The 16,710-nt window shown below is 43.6% G+C and overlaps 1 protein-coding gene across 5 annotated transcripts in view; it reads left to right on the forward strand.

Moving 5' to 3' along the window:
- Positions 1 to 16,710, forward strand: part of SCEL (sciellin) — an 82,119-nt gene that overhangs the window by 20,607 nt on the left and 44,802 nt on the right. For 4 of the 5 annotated variants that reach the window (XM_054974300.1, XM_054974304.1, XM_054974302.1 and 1 more), the window contains exons 3-7: positions 6,458 to 6,575; positions 10,591 to 10,653; positions 13,144 to 13,212; positions 14,936 to 15,004; positions 16,591 to 16,650. In XM_054974300.1, the coding sequence (XP_054830275.1) occupies positions 6,458 to 6,575; positions 10,591 to 10,653; positions 13,144 to 13,212; positions 14,936 to 15,004; positions 16,591 to 16,650 (379 nt within the window). The remainder of the gene's footprint in view (positions 1 to 6,457; positions 6,576 to 10,590; positions 10,654 to 13,143; positions 13,213 to 14,935; positions 15,005 to 16,590; positions 16,651 to 16,710) is intronic. The other variant, XM_054974305.1, reaches the window with a different exon arrangement.

Here is a 16,710-nt window from a genome sequence, read left to right on the forward strand (position 1 = left end):
CACCTGGATTCTGGCGAATAATACACAGACAACTCCGTTTTGATTGGAACGGCCACAACTTTATTGATTACGACAGATTGGAGCGTTGGCCAGGCATATGGGCAACGGATCCTCCATTGGCATCGAAAGGTCCCATGCTGTTTGATGCATAACACTCCAGCCATGCTGGCATACCACTGCAGCCCAGTGCTGGCCCCATGGGACAGCAAGCCGTGTTCCGCCACCAACCATGCTGGTCTGCCCTTGCCTCCCTTTTCCGCCGGGGTGAGCCACCCGACTGCTGCACTCACCCTTTAAGGATCACGCCCAATGCCTCAAAACCACCAAACCCTTAAAGTTGTGATAGGCCCACGGCTGCCCTAGTTGAGCAGTGGGTGGGCGGGAAAGTGTCCTGCTCCCACCAGAGTATCTCTGGAATGGAGCCAACCACGTTGCACCCCACTCTTTGTAAGAGGCCTCCTGCGTTCCTCCCCTTCCTCCTCTGACCGCGTCTCCACTTCAGCCTTGCCCTTGGTGGCACTCTGCCCGCAGTGAGTCTGAGAGCTTCTGTTATATATAATGCAGATTTTTGGATAATGATGCCATGGAAAGGATGGGTGGATATAAATTGCATAAGGCTGGTTGACATTATGTTGGACAGGACCCGTCTCGTCCCCTCTCTTAAATGGTTTCAATATTTTCACTTATGAAATTTTGTGTATGATAGGAAAGCTTCAGGTCAACTACAAATAGAATTAACGTCCTTTGGAAAACATATTTATGAATCTAAAAAGTCAAACGGACTTTCTTCAGCACTTTATAAGATCTTAAATCACAGTTCCGTCTTGGACTACTCTTGGTTTAACAAAAAATGGCAAGGAATAGTAGGTAATATTTCTGATGAGCAATGGCAATTTATTTTTAAGTCTAAGTTAACAGCACTTACAAATGTTCATTTGAGGGAAAATCATTATAAGATTATATATCAATGTCATCTGACTCCTCGTAGGTTAAATTGAATCTACGGAACTAACTGATACGTATGCTGGAAATACGGCTTCTGTGCAGCTGATGTTAAACACAAGTGGTTGAGCTGCACTACAGTAAAAATGTTTTGGAAAGGAGTGTTGAGTGAAATACGTTGAATGGTTGGTTTTTATTTACCTGAGGATTCTAAGATAGGATTATTAGGGCTGTTAAGAGCTCATGTTCCCGTTAAACACAGATCTATGGTATGGCATATGCTTACTGCTGCTAAGATAATGATTGCAAGCAGCTGGAAATCCTCCAAAGGATTAAATGTTAAAACTTGAATTACTAAAGTATGGCAGATGACAAAACTACTCATATTAAGATAATTGGTACAATTAAAAGATGGAATGTTAAAGAAACTCTATTTTTTAGATGAGTAGCAAACCTTTTACAACTACTGGAGTGAATAGCTACACTTTGATATAGATTTGTATAAATGTGCTATTTTTCTTTGAGAAATATGCTCTAAAGGCATGGGCAGAAAAGTACTGTTTGAATAATTTTTGGGTAGAAGAGGCTAAACGAAACAAGAAAACTGCATTTGCAGGTGATAATGTGTAGAAGAAAAGATAGGTGTTGAGGTAAGGTAAAATAGGTATTATTCCCCAAGTTAATGATGACTGAGATGAGAAAAGAGGAGATTATCATGTAATTGTTGTATAACTATGTTTTACTGTCAGCTTGTCTCACTGAGTAAACTAACGTTAAATTATCTCATTTATGGATAATTATTTATAATCTATCTGTCTCACTGAGTAATGTTGTATTATGATAGACCATTGTTTACAGTCCTCTCAACTCACTGTGATGTGTTTGTATTTTATATATAAAACAAATTTATAATAAAATATATATTTTTTAAAATGAAGACTTATTTGGGGGACAGAGACAGCAATGATGATTAAGTTTCATTAGCAGCCACCCGCACTGCCTTTTGCCTTTCCCGCAGGACAAGCGGTGGCCGTCTTGCTGCGCTCCCCTTGTCCTGAGGAAAGGCGAACGGCGCGGGTGGCCTCCCAGCCACCCGCACTGCCTTTTGCCTACCTCGGGAGGCTGGGAGGCCACCCGCACCATTCGCCTCCCCCCCCGCCCCCATGGCAAGCCGGCTGTCCCGGCGCGCCGCGGACCTGGCAGAGGCGGCGGCAGCGCGAGTGGCTCAGAGGCCGCCAGCGCTGTTCGCCTTTTCTCAGGACAAGGGGTGCACAGCAAGCTGGCTGCCCCTTGTCCTGTGGGAAAGGCAAAAGGCAGCGTGGGTGGCTGGGAGGCCATCCGCGCCGTTCACCTTTCCCCAGGACAAGGGGAGCACGGCAAGCCGGCCGCCCCTTGTCCTGCGGGGCAGGTGAACAGCGCGGGCAGCCTCCGAGCCACTTGCGCTGCCGCCGCTGCTAACTCCATGGTGCGCCAGGACAGCCGGCTTGCCGCGGGGGGGGGGGGGGGTGCCCAGCATGATGATGTCACGGGAGTGATGTCATCACGCAGCACCAGGAGCGCTCATGCAACAAGCCTGACTACGGTTGCCCTGGGCACTGGCAACCGTAGATCCGGCCCTGGTTGTATCCAAGAAATTGCAAGCAGAGAGAAACCCACGGACTCCAACTTTCCTACTTCTGCCCTCCTGCTGCACCCTCCTGAGCCTCCCCCTGCCCTGCACAATTCTGCTCCTAGTGACTGGGGGCAAAACAAGGGTCTACAGAGAGAAAGTATCGGTGAAAATCACACACACACACCCGCTCCACCAATGGAAGTGCCCTTCTGATGGCTTACCCATCCCATTCTTATTCCCAGTCATCCACACATAGATCGACCTGAAAAATTAAATAGATGCTAAAACAGATAATAGTCTTATTATAAATAAAATAAAATAAACAAATGGCCAAATTTCACTAGTTAGTAAAAATGCTGAGTAAACAGATATGCTGCTGTTAGAAAATAAATGCACTGAGACCAAAAAATAGAACACAGAGAATGATCTCGCTAAAGATAAGTATTTCTAGAAAAGCTAAGATTAACACTCTCGTTTTAAAAACAATAGAATGTAGAAGCCCTTAGCTTTTGCAGCGTTGTACCTGCAGATTTTCCCTACTATTTAAAGCCTGACTTTCCCCCCAGAACAGAGTCTTGTATTTTCTGCATTATTCTCTTTCCTTTACAGTTGTTTTAAGATGATCAATATAGAAAGAAAAACTGTGCCGGGAGCAACGTAGATACAAGTGATGTTTTATTTAACTTGGTCAAAGTTCTTTAATTTGACCATGGTGAATTTTTAGTTTCAAAGTTATGGAGAGAAACCAGTGCTTTATTGTAAATCTTTTGGTTGCATCTGGCAAAGAATGCAATGCCAGGGTATATTTGGGAGAACATTTTTTCTAATAAAAAGAATAATCGTTTCTGTTTCATTTGGGTTATCTATTGCATAATAAACCATTGCAGTGGACTGAGTCTCATATGTTATAGATTCCCAAATAATCTGTTTTTCTTCAAAATTTTGTATTTCCATATGCAAACCATTTTTTCATTTCCCTGGAATCTACCCTTGACCTCACAGAGGGGGCAAACTTGTGTGTAGGCTGTATGTCCAGAGTCAACTTGGGTGCCTGCCTCCAATGGTAATCTCCCTGCTCCTGCACACTGGGGCATGGCCGCTTGGAGCTATGATGTCCTGGCAGAACCAGGCCCCTAGCCCAATGAGGCATTGTTAGCTGAGCTGCTCGTTCAGCATTGGGCACTGGAGGGATCCGGTTCTAGCAAGCGGAGGGTGGGGAGCCATGCTATCTCCACAGGGAAATTCCCAAGAGACGGGATGGTCGTGCAGGATCAGGACAGGGCTGCCAGGAGCTTTTTAAGTTCCCCAACCAGAGGTAAAGGGGGACAACCCGGGCTGACTCTTGACCCCAGGGCCGACACCCAGAGATACAGGGGAGCGAAAGGAGCAACCCGATGAAAGGAGGTAGGGTTGCCGGCCTCCAGGTGGGGCCTGGTGATCTCTCAGAATTATAACTGATCTCTGGATGACAGAGATCAATTCCCCTGGAGAAAATGGCAGCTTTGGAGGGTGGACCGTTTGGCATCAGAGCCCTGTTGAGGCCCCTCCCTCTCCAAACCCTACCCTCCTCGGGCTCCACCCCCCAAATCTCCAGGAATTTACCAACTTGGCATTGGCAAACTTAGGGAGAGAAGATGGATAAAGCTGAACCCTCTCCCAACTTCATGCCTCTGGGGGAGGAGAGGAGAACGGGACTGTAGGCTATGCACTCCAAGTGCTCAGTGTAACAATTTTTTACTTCAGGTGGAGTTGGCATAGTTCAGTGTCCCAAATTAATAATAATAATTGTTGTCGGGTCTCGAAGGACATGACAACGCTTCATGGGGTTCTGAGGCAAGACATGAGCAGAGACGGATTGGCATTCCCTTTCTCTGCATAACAAACCCAGTCTTGCTTGGTGGTCTCCCATCCAAGTATTGACCAGGGACAACTCTGCTTAGCTTCCAAGCTCTGACAAGCTCCAGATAGTCTGGGCTATTATATACAAGAAGGGTATTTTTTATTTGGGAAACTGGCATGGCAGTGAAAGAGTTAAGGTATAATCCTTGATATCTAGTCTGCTTTCAGATGTCAGAAGAAATCATGGTTTATGCAACAATCTTTGGTTAGACTGTCAGATGAACAAATCCTAGTTTGTGTGGAGGCCTTTTGCTAACACAGAGGGCAGGTGAAATAAAATCTGCCATTTAGACAAAATGAAGTTGGATCAGCTTGGCCAACTTTAAGGTAGCCATCACTGAAGCCTAGGGTTGTTTTCCACTTCTGCACATGACATCCAGAAAGCTCTGGATTATCGGGCATCTTCGTTTAGAGGCCACACCTAATGGGGTTTGATGAAATCACTGTTTATATACCAGTTTATTGTTACGTCTGAACGCATTCCCAGTTGTCTATGCACAGGGAATCCTTTTTTATGGAGGAGCATATATACTATAATGAGGTCAGTAACAATCGCTAAAACCACAAGAGAACAGTTAACCCCCCCTTGTCCCTTGCACCCTGACTTCCGTTCTAAGTTAATTTCCAATGTGGTTATTATTTCCTTTTAAAAGCCTTGGGAAGATTTGGGATTTTTTTCCTGCAAGAAAGAGATTATTTGTATACCTAATGCTCATAAAATACATTTGCAAAATAAATATGTTATGTTTGATTAGAGTGCAATGGCAAAGCATTTATGGTCTGGAATGTCAGGTATTGAACAGATGCTTGAAAATAGTTGGTGATCAGTCTTGATTGTCCAAATTCATATTCTGGGATTGCGTACCAATGAGCACTGTGTTAAGATGAGCAATAGGTTAAACTGTTAGTATATTCATGGAACATACAAAACATTTGAGAGATGAAATGGGAATGCCCCAGAGATTAACTAGTACATTGAGGCATGACGAACTCTGGTATTGGTAACCCTAGGGGGCAAGCTAGAGTTAAGAGCTATTTGTCCTTTAGGCAGTAAGCTACCATCCTGATTTCAGTGGTGCCTGGTGACTTTTCCCTTGGAAGGGAAATGAAAAGCTTTCCTAATTTCCACACCCTCCTTGCAGCATGTGTACACACGTCTGGACTAAAGATAATTGCATAGGTTAAAAGGGAGCACTTAATTACTATTTTAGATGGAGATTTTATTAGAAACAATGGCACATGATTATTTTGGCATGCTGTCCATGTGTTGCAAGGAAACTCCCTAGGGAACAATGCTGTAGCTCTTCGGAGCCTGTGGTTTGATGCTGAGTGTTTCCAGTTAAGGGAACTGATCGCAGAGCACTGATAGGCCAGTGCCTGAGGACCTACATGATTCTCTATCTTCATGTATACTTATGGCACTTGTAAGTATTGTGTTTGTTTGTGAAAGCACATCTTCACATTGCCCCTCTTCTTTGCCATGTTTCCTCTGATTTCCCATGCTCCTTTTATTAGTGTGGCTGCACACTTGTGTGCAGCACTTGTATAACTCACTGAGACAGCAGTGCTGAGCACCAATAGTAGGCTGGGTTTACCCATATGCACAGGAAACCTCTCAACTGTGTGTACATCATCCTGATACATGCAGTCACCATGTTGTCTAAACAGGGGCAATGTGTGTTTTTTGTCTACGTACAGCTTCGGTACCCACAAACTAACCAATGGATTTTTTTAGGGGTCTTGTTTGCTTGTACCAAAGCTGTACTTGCATGTACATAAATATATGTGTCAGTCCTGTTCAGGCAGTATGGCAACCACAAATATTGAGAGAATTGCACACTTCAATACATTTGGTTGCTGGGCTCCATCTGCAATGGACTTTTAGGATGTATGAGTGTAACACAAATAATGCAGCGAGTGAATTCAGGGCTGGCCTAGGGGAACATGGACATACTGAATGTTTTTGATGTGCAGCTTCCGATATTCCTGTCTTTGCATTAACAGATGTCAAGAATGCTTCTCTTGCAATGAAGAGCAGACAGCAAGTTATTAATGAGGTCAACAAGCGAAGGACACTCTTGCAAGATAACAGCTGGATAAAAAAGCAACCAGAAGAGGAAACGTAAGGAAAGAACACATTTTGGCTTTTGCCAAGGAGATTGTTGTCAGCGGCATCACATGGGGTTCTTCGCTTATTCCATAAGTCTAGACTTCTGGCTCGTTTTGTGTTGGCTAATCTCTTGCAAATGCAGATTTCATTAGCCGAGTTTCCCTTGTGAACCCTTGAAGGAAAGTTTGCACAACTTTTAACTTACCGAGGAAAAGCCAGCCAAGAAGCCATGAATTATGGCCTACTGAGAGAGGGGGCTTTGCTTATTTATTTGTTTAATAATCCCCTCGCTTTGGAACCTTGCAGAGGCAGCAAAAACAGGGAACTTATTGAACCCCAGGGTGGGGGCATGACGCATAGCGGGTGTGCTGTCTTCAGCATGTTGTACAGTCCTACATTAAGAAGGTTTTCTGAGCTTGCGGCATGTTTTTCACTCCATAAACCTACTGGCAGATGCATCCTCTTCACAAAGCCTTCTTTTAATGGAAAGCAGGATTAAAATGTGAACACATTTGCCACTCCTTTGCGTGTTCATGGGCCTTAGAGGTTACAGCCCAGCCCTGGACATTAAGCCCACAGGGTACCCCTGGTCCAACTCCACAGAGGAGCACGCCTGCCTCATCTGAGGGCCAAACTACAAGTGACAAATGACACTTGAACAGCAAGTGGATCAAGTGGAGAGCAAGTGGAGGGCAAGTGAACAGGGAGGAATACACTTGTCGTTCAAGTGTCATTCGTCACTTGTAGTTTGGCCCTGAGCTGCATGCTGCCTTTGGCTGACTCTGTGAATGGAGGATGTTTCTTCACATCTCTGAGCCAAACTACAAGTGACGTCTTACACAGGTTGGACACTAGTCGGCTTCCCTCAAGTTTTGATGGGAAATGTAGGCATCCTGGTCTTGCAGCTGTAATGGAGAGCCAAGCTGTAATACCAGGGCGCCTACATTTCCCATCAAAACTTGAGAGAAGCTGACAAGTGTCCAACCTGTGTAAGGCGTCACTTGTAGTTTGGCTCTCTGTTTCCAGACAGCCTCCCTGCTTTGCTTTACCAGGGATGCTCCAAGACTTTTTAGCTGCATCTCTGGTCCTCCTGCCTCTTTTTAGCCTGGCATGGAAGGGCAGTGATTCCTCATGATTCTGGGGCCCTGAGCAAATGTCAGAAATGGGGCCCTAGAATCACTGCATGCAGCAAGTGGGATGGCTTCGGGGCAGTGGCTTGAGATTCAGTTAGCTCAGCTGCAGGTGGCCAGGGGACTTTCCCCTGCCCTACATCTGATCACGCAGGCTGCTACCTGGGAGAGGCCCCATGCCGTTGTTATTTATGTAGCCATGATAGTGGCAGAGGGGGAAGCCAGGCAGCTCAGCAGTTGGGGGCACCTCCAGTCCAGGGGCTTAGGGAAGCTGCCTCATAGCTGAGTGCACCTATGCTACAAAGAGTACCTTACCAGGCATTGTCCAGGCTTGAATACTTCTCTGTACCTCCTTAAAACAGGCAGCTCTATCTGATGCTCTTGGATCTCTCCACATTGATGTCACTTCCTGTATATGCCACTGCACTTCTAGTTGATGGGGCAGTTGCTCAGGCAGCTTTGCTGGGGCTCTTGACAGTGGTGTGGGACAATCTTGTTTCAGCATTTTATTAAACATGGGCTGTTTCCACACAGCTTACCTTGTTCCGGAAAACAGTGAAATCTCGCGCGAAATCTCACAAGAAGACGCTGTTTTCGCGTGAGAACAGCGTCTTCTCGCGCAATTTCGTGCACGATTTTGCTGTTTTCTGGAACAAGGTAAGCCATGCAGAAATGGCCACAGACACAGTTCATTTATCATTTAAAAGCAAAGCCATTAAGCACATAAGAAGAATCCTGCCAGATCAAGCTACCAGCCAGATGCCCCCTACCACCACTGGTTGTATCTAGAATGAGGTTGCAATTATTAATTGTCCCATTTAGCTACCATGAGTCATAGCCATTAAAAAACCAAGCCTTGGAGACTGATCTAACAAAGACACAGTCCTCTTTTGTTTGGTTATATGGGCTTCTTTGGGATTTGAATCCAGAATCCAAAGATCAAATCATGTTCCTAGATCAATAAGCCCTTCATTAAATAAAGCATCAAAGATTAAGGAAGTAGAGTGATTGGGTAACCTTCATTCTTCAACCAAAGGCTCCTGCTTCCGCTTGCTTCTCTTGATAAAACCAATAGCTTCAAACAGAAGAGGGGCGGGAGGCAGGTCACAAGATGTGCATGTGTGCTCATGCACACTTTTGTGTGTAATATTAATGGGAGTTCTCCCAGGAGAATGCACTGAAGATCAAAAGAGATCAAAGTACTGCAGGAAAAGGTTTAAATTAGCCACAGATAACTCGAGCAATTGGATGTTCAACATTGCTTCAGAGAGAGCTTGCAATGTGAAGTATTTTGCAAGACATGCAGACCACAGGATTTCACTGCAGATGGCAGATTGCTTGTAAAAAAGTATAAAGAAAATGTAGATCTGGCAGGCATCTGTTCATTCTCTCATACCCAGGAAGCTTCTGTGATACCCAATCTGTTTCTCGTAATAGTTCTTCCAGAAAGATTTCTTCGGAAACTTATTAAGGGTTCCTCAATGAGAAGATAAGTGAAGATAGGCCTACCAAAAAGGCATACCTTAATAACTGATCTTTCCTTACAATGTATGGTCATAGGGGAGCATTCTTCTTAGCTTGTGTTCATGCATTGTGACTATGAGGCCCATCAGGCCTAGCCCATGTGAACTGAGAGTGTGTGAACACCCCCCCCCCCAGAATTAGGGTTGCCAGGTCCCCTTATCCTCCTGGCAGGAGGAGGGAACCCAGTGCTTATCTTCGTGCTACCCTGATAGTGTTCCTCATGTGCTCAAAGCGTGCACATGCTCCCTTGCCTAGGTGATGGCATGGGACTGTGTGTGTGCTTTGCAGCGGGATGATTTGGGCCCCAAATAGGACCAATTCGGCCCATTTGGGGCCCAAATCAGTCCACTGCAAAGCGCAGAGTGAGGTCATTGTGCTGCCCCAGAAGTGCGCCTGGGAGGCCTGTTCCTCTGCCCCCCCCAGCCAGGTGAGTGGTGGCAGGGGGCTGAGGATTGGAGCGGGGGATCCCCCATCCCCACTGAAGAACCTGGGATTCCTACCCAGAATCTTCAACACTGAGGAATTCCATTCTGGATCTCTCAAGATGCAAGTGGTTCCCCGTCTGTTTTAATATTACAGATTATAATAGCCATAAAGAGGGAAATGGAGATATCAAATATTGTTATTTGTACACCCACATATCACCTTTCTTCCAACATGGAGCTCATAGGGTTTACATCATGTGGTCTCCTGTCACGGACAAATAATGTGCCAGAGGCATTGTTGAACTATGGAAAAACTTTGACGAAACCCTTCAGGGCTCAAGTACACAAGGCATACTGCACATGTTGGAACGGAGTACTTCCATATTAACAGCCTTAATAACATAATCTGTTGTGCGTTGGCATCTGTTTGTTGTACATTAACAATTATAAGGCCAACAAAACTGAAATGCAGCTGCAGAATTCCAGCTTCCAAGAAGCCAAATTATTGGTCCTATAAAGTCAGAGTGTATTGTCTCGTGTTTTAAGGTCCAGTGTGCGCACCAAAAGCATTACAGCATTTCACACCCCACGAGAGGCTCCATATGTACTCATAAAATGTGCAAAAGTGCCCTTTGGGAGACCAGTATGTAAACATCTGCCCAATGCTTTAATATACTGCAATGAATTTAGAATAGATGAGAAAAACATATTAGAGGAATAAATTTCTTTCTTTTTGTTTTCAAAACGACATGAAAGTTTTATTCCTTGAATATTTTCCACTCTAGCTTTTCCCCCTCCTTTCCCCCTTTTGTTCCATCTCTTCTCACTTCTTGGGGTTTTAGAGTAGAAACATGCAATCAGAGCCATGGTTGTAGTGTATAAACACGATGTAGATGATGATGACGATGGTATTGATGATGATGAAGTCATATGTGTCTTCTAATGCAGTGTTGATGAAAACTATGGAAGAGCTGTCCTTAACCAGTACAAGTCACAAGACAGCTTGCACAGGTATAGTAACACTTTAGCTGGTTAAAAACAAAGAAACTAAAAAGTGTGTTGTGTGTGCACGCTAACCTCTGCATTAAGAAGTAAATCCTTTTAAAATTATTTTTGTAAACAACAGCGTTGCAACGTTGCAACCTTGGTGCATTTTTAAAAAGCCTTGCAAGTTTCCTCAGCCCATCAAGTGAGGAAACTGAGGAGTCTTGAGCTCATCAGTTGCTGAAACGGATGTGTCCTTAGCTGATCATCTGACAAGTCCTCAGCCTATGAACTGACCCCAAAAAAGCCCACAGCAGAAATATGGAGTTTTTCAAGTGCAGACAGAATAAACACACCACATCAGTAAGTGCAGAATTACAGAATCTCAAAGCAGATCCGATCCTTGTGGATCAAATAGCCAGAAAACCCGATAGAAGTGTGCATGCAAAAAACACCACAAGGAAACAACTTACAAGGTGCTTACCTTACATTGCTTTCTAACTACCCTTTCCTGCCCTCGGCAGGGTCTTCCTCTCTTCTTTTGCACACCAAATATTGCTTTCTCCATCAGAGGTGCCCTGGCCTCAGAACTTGCAGGCCTTCAAAGGTCAAACGCAGCAATTTGTACTGGGCTCTGGCAGCCAGTGAAGATGTTACAAAATTGGAGTAAATTGTTCCATCTAGATAGCATTCTTGCTTTCCACATTATATATCAGTTGTACTTTTCAAACAGTCCTCAAATTAGGCAAATAAAGAACATGTTAGACACGTGTTGCCTGGATGCTGTAAAAGTACCAATGGCACTGGCCGGATCTTTTTAACCAGGAAAGGGCATTACTGACACTTCTAGCCACTCCCACCTCTTGGACATCCAGCCTTGTTCCAGAAGAATCCCTCAGCTGTGAATCTGCTCCTCGAGTTCTGGCTGAACGCTTGTTTCACTTGCTCATCCAGCCATCAGTGCCCATATGTTGTCTGTTTGGCGTTTATATTATTTACCCTCATTCAGTCTGTCACTCAACTGAAACCCTAGTAAAGTACCCCAATGACCACTATGCCATTGTTCAGCAAGCTGCCTGAATGAATTCAGGAGTTTGGTTTTATGCAGATTTTTCTGTTTGACTTCAAAGTAGTACTTGGTGAGCCTATTAAGACATAGCCGCAAAATCTAATAGACGTATTCATGGCCTAGTTCTACATTGCAGGCTAATATTAGGCCTGCACCACATACTGCTCTTTGAGGGGAGCTGAGAAACTGAGGGCCAAGCTACACATGACGAATGACACTTGAACGGCAAGTGGATTTAGTGGAGGGCAAGTGAACAGGGAGAAATACACTTGCCGTTCAAGTGTCATTCGTCATGTGTAGCTTGGCCCTAAGGCAGTTTTCACACGTCTTACCGGCTCCAGTATGTCACACAAAGCTCCCGCAAGGACAGCGTCTTCCTGGCGCTCTTTTGGGATGGAAATAACTTTGGCTGTTCTGGTGTACAATCGCCATTTATATCCGGGAAAGGGTAGTGTATCTCTCTTGATCCTATTGAATCTCTTGCATTTGACACTGTTGATTATCTTATTAGAACATTCTGTTGAACATATTATGCCTCACTTGGAACATCTTCGTGGATTTCCAAATTCCATTTACTGTTTTATGATTTTAAACTGTAATTTATTTTATTTATTGTATATATATTTTTTGAATTGTGGTTTTATGATGTGACCCCTCTGAGCCCGCTTGCAGGGAGGGCGGGATAAAAATCCAACAAATAATTAAATAAGGTGCTGCTTTTGAGTTTCCAAGTCTTATAGGACCTGAGCCCTCCATATCTGAAGAATTTCCTCTTCCAATGTAAATGTATGATTCAGTTAGCTTCTGCTTAATTCACTTCCCCCTAGAGTTGTTCAATCTGTCCCTGCCCATGTGTGCACTTTTTCAGTCACTGCACCCTACCTGAAGAATTAAGAGGACACTAATACTCCTTGGAAAGAGATGTGCAGCATCTGTATTTCACAAGGCATTTTATTTATGTTATCAATTTAGGGAGCATGGTTTATTTTGAGTTTTGTCTATCTCTTGTTGTGGTTATTGGTTATACTTTATTTTACTGGTTATTAAGCTGCCAATAATACAATGAAAACTCAAAAATAAAATATTGTATTTGCATTAGGGATCTATCATCATGCTTAAATGTGTGCACATTCAAATCGGTTAAGATGGCTTGGACAACCAGGATATGACTGTGTGCAAATTTGATGATTTTGTGGAAGTGTGAAGACAGTTTCCAATTAGTCATTTATTCATAATACTTAGTCAAGAAAAGCTATAACATTTATTAAATATCCTCAAACAATCACCTCAACTAAGATAGTGTACTATTTTAATATATTCATTAAAATCAACATATCAGAGGTCAATCAGCTGGCAGATTCATTTGTTTATTGTGGCGGTTGAAAGTCATCTTTAATGTCTTTAAAATCCCTCTGTTATGATAATTAACTAATCTTTCTTAATGACAGGAATGCTGGTGAAAAGGAAGATCAGAAAGCTTTGCTTAGCCGGTATAGATCGGATACTACTTTAGATAGGTATTGGACTTACAGGCACTGCTTTATTGCCTTGCATTTGGTGGTCTGCATTATCTTGATTGAATGTAATGGTGCTCTTGGATGGCTAAAAAAAGGCTATGCTTGTTATTTCATTCACACTGTATACTTGTGGTGTGAGGATGCCCGATACGGTACAGCAGTTTTCATTTTGACAGGTTAGACCTGAAGTTCAATCTGCATTCATTCATGAAGCTCCCTAGATGACTGTAGGGTAAATTATTGTGTCTCATCGTAGCAGTGCAATAGAATTACATCCCGATAAGCCCAATGGACTTGAAAGGGTGTAACTCTGCTTTGATTGAACCAGGGCTTTTTTTGAGCTGGAATGCGGTGGAACGGAGTCCCGGAACCTCTTGAAAATGGTCACGTGGCTGGTGGCCCAGCCCCCTGATCTCCAGACAGAGGGGAGTTTAGAGTGCCCTCTGCGCCGCTTGGCGGTACGGAGGGCAATCTAAACTCCCCTCTGTCTGGAGATCAGGGGGCAGGGCCACCAGACATGCGACCATTTTCTCCTAGGGCAACCCACTGAGTTCCACCACCTCTTTTCCCAGAAAAAAAGCCCTGGGTTGAACCGTAACTTACTCTGCAGTGGTGTTTTGATGATATAATGGAATAAACCCATGTGTGAAGTACTGAGCTCCCTGGAGAATGGGTACGACAGAGATGTGAATAATAAATGCCTTACAAATATATTTTGTAATGCTCTGCATTGTGTTTTTGAGTAAGATGGTGGCAGAGCAACTTCAAGGTTTTCTGAATGACGACCCTGCAGGACTCATTTCAGTTTGATTTCAGGCCTAGGTTGGGGAAGAAATGGCAGAAAGTGATGTCATGTGTCATGTGATGTCATGTGCCAGTTCACTGCTGGTGCACTACGCCGTGACCCCTTATTTTTCTCCTGCAGCCTTTGAGGTGCTGGTGGGCAACCGAAAGAATCCCTGGCATACCTAGTTGTGTGTGTATTGTACTGCAGACAGTTATTTTTAATTGTAAATCACCTACAATACCATGACACCAGGAACTTGATAACTGAGCCATTTCAATGGAAGTCAGGAAAAGGTTTTTCAACAGTGATATAAAATCTATAAAGGCCAGGAAAGGGCATGTGCCTTTTCTTTAATGTAAATCTAATGGCTTAATGAAATCAATGTTGAGCACAGGGACTCCAGATACCTTGGTTTGATGTTACGGCCATAAACTCCTCAACAGTGTTCCACAAAGAATCATATGTGAAGGGCCTCTTCAGATCATATTGAACTCCAGACATCACTGCGGGGGGAAATTATATCCCATATGGAGCAATGAGGGATTGCTTTGATTGCAAAGGAAATTTAAATCTTCATTAAAGGACTTGTCAAAAGTATTTGATATGGCTTCCTATCACACAAGGCTTGCTTAGAGAGAAGTGTATAATGATACTGGGACATTGAATTATTCATTGTTTTTTAATATAAAAAACTTAATTAGAATAACTCAGAAAGGCTAGCAAATGTTTTCAAACAAATAAGCAATAACATTGCATCGAGTCAGCTATTATTCTAGTCCATTCTCATTATCACTGTAAATAGCGTGCTGCAGTTACGGCAAGCTTTTTCTGCTTTGCTAGGAAATATTTGAAGTTGACATTTTAATTCAGGCATTTTTTTAAAGATAGTTTCTATTTTTCAGTAAAAACTTAATGTTGCTACTTCTTTTTATTTAGAATTTCTGACAGGAATAATGTGGACAAAACCAATAAGCTTCCCACCTTGGATAGCAGACAAAATAATGGGTATGTACGAGCATGGCTTCAGAGACTTTGACTTAAACAACTTCACCAGGTTTTGGCCTATATAGTCACTGGGTACTTCCTGTGTAACCATCTCTCCTTCATGGCGGCCATTGTTGCTTTTAATGGAAGTACCACATGTTGTAGTCACCCTTCTGGATGAAGAACGTTCAGGTATTATTGATATGGTCCGGAAGCTAGCCAGGGGGGTGGAACCAGTGCTGTGCAATAACATGAGAAACAGACCTCAGTGAGGGATTGGCAAGTTTGAACCAAGCCTAGTATGAAAGCAATAACTCTTGAATTTGGCATTACTTACTTTGAATAAGAACTATAGCATCTCTTGGATCATCTAATTGCAGCTAATAGAGCTGCAAGCAACCTTTCACTACAAATAGACAGGGCTTTTTTCAGCGGGAACGTGGTGGAACGAAGTTCTGGGACCTCTTGAAAATGGTCACATGGCCAGTGGCCCCGCCCCCTGATCTCCAGACAGAGGGGAGTTTAGATTGACCTCCATGCCAAGTGGCATGGAGGGCAATCTAAACTCCCCTCTGCCTTGAGATCAGGAGGCGGGGCCACCGGCCATGTGACCATTTTCGCCAAGAGCAATTTAAACTTTAAAAAACTCCCCCCTTGTTCCAGCTGAACCAAAGTGACGTCATTGTGCGGTCCTGAGTTCCACCACCTCTTTTCCCAGAAAAAAGGCCCTGCAAATAGATATAAATATTACGTAAGTAATCTATGCTTTAAAAAAATGTTTAGCTCACTCATAGCATGATTCGTCTCTTCATGGGGATGCAGAGGGATCTGCATAGGCCTCGACGCAGCCCATTCCCGCCATCAGTGTACACCCAGTTAAGAAGGGTCTTGATGGAGATATGAAATGAATGCATCAGCTGCTGGTAACAGCTTAGTATGCTGCGACATGCACACTCCAAGAGGTAGGGAGAAAAGACCAAGAACCCTGTTAAATCCTACGCAACTACATATACGCTGGTGGATGACTTGTGCCTTGATTAATATTTATAGCAAGTAGAGCTTGCGAGTACAGATGTACCTGTCTTGGGTCAGTAAGATAGCACAGCCTTCCTCTACCCCATTACCGATGCACAGTTCCTGAAGTTCAAATTGGTCATATTTGGCATTGCTACTGATATTTATTCTGCAGATCAAAAGCCGGCATGCAGGCTGTAGTCAGTGAGGGATTCCGCCAAAGAGAGCATTTGGTTCATGATATTTAGAAGCTCTTTGTGCAGCTTAGCCATCAGGATGGTCTTCCTCAGTAGATTTGAAGAACATATTTTATTCTTCGAGAGACTATTTAAGTTGCTTTAATAGTAACAGTTATTATCACTATTGTTATTAACAAATAATCAGCCAGCTGCAGAATTAATATATGGGTGTGGGATACGAGTCCAACAATGTTAAATTTGGCAGTATTATAATAAAATGAAGAACATTTAATATCTATTCGAAAAACCCAACTAGGAAGGTAAAGGAGGGGCTAATCTTGTCGGAGGCAATGTTATTATCGTTCTGTGATCTTAAATTCCGTCTGAAAGCACTCCACTGTGCTATTCTCTTAGCAAAGAACTTGTCGTATCTGGGAACATGGACAGTGCCACATCTCCTGTGAAGAAGAAAAGGTATTTAAAGACTTCTTCAGTCTTTCTGCTGTGGAAAAGACACGGTGTATAAGTGAACAT

The sequence above is a fragment of the Eublepharis macularius genome, chromosome 3, assembly GCF_028583425.1.
Source record: "Eublepharis macularius isolate TG4126 chromosome 3, MPM_Emac_v1.0, whole genome shotgun sequence".
Lineage (NCBI taxonomy): Eukaryota > Metazoa > Chordata > Lepidosauria > Squamata > Eublepharidae > Eublepharis > Eublepharis macularius.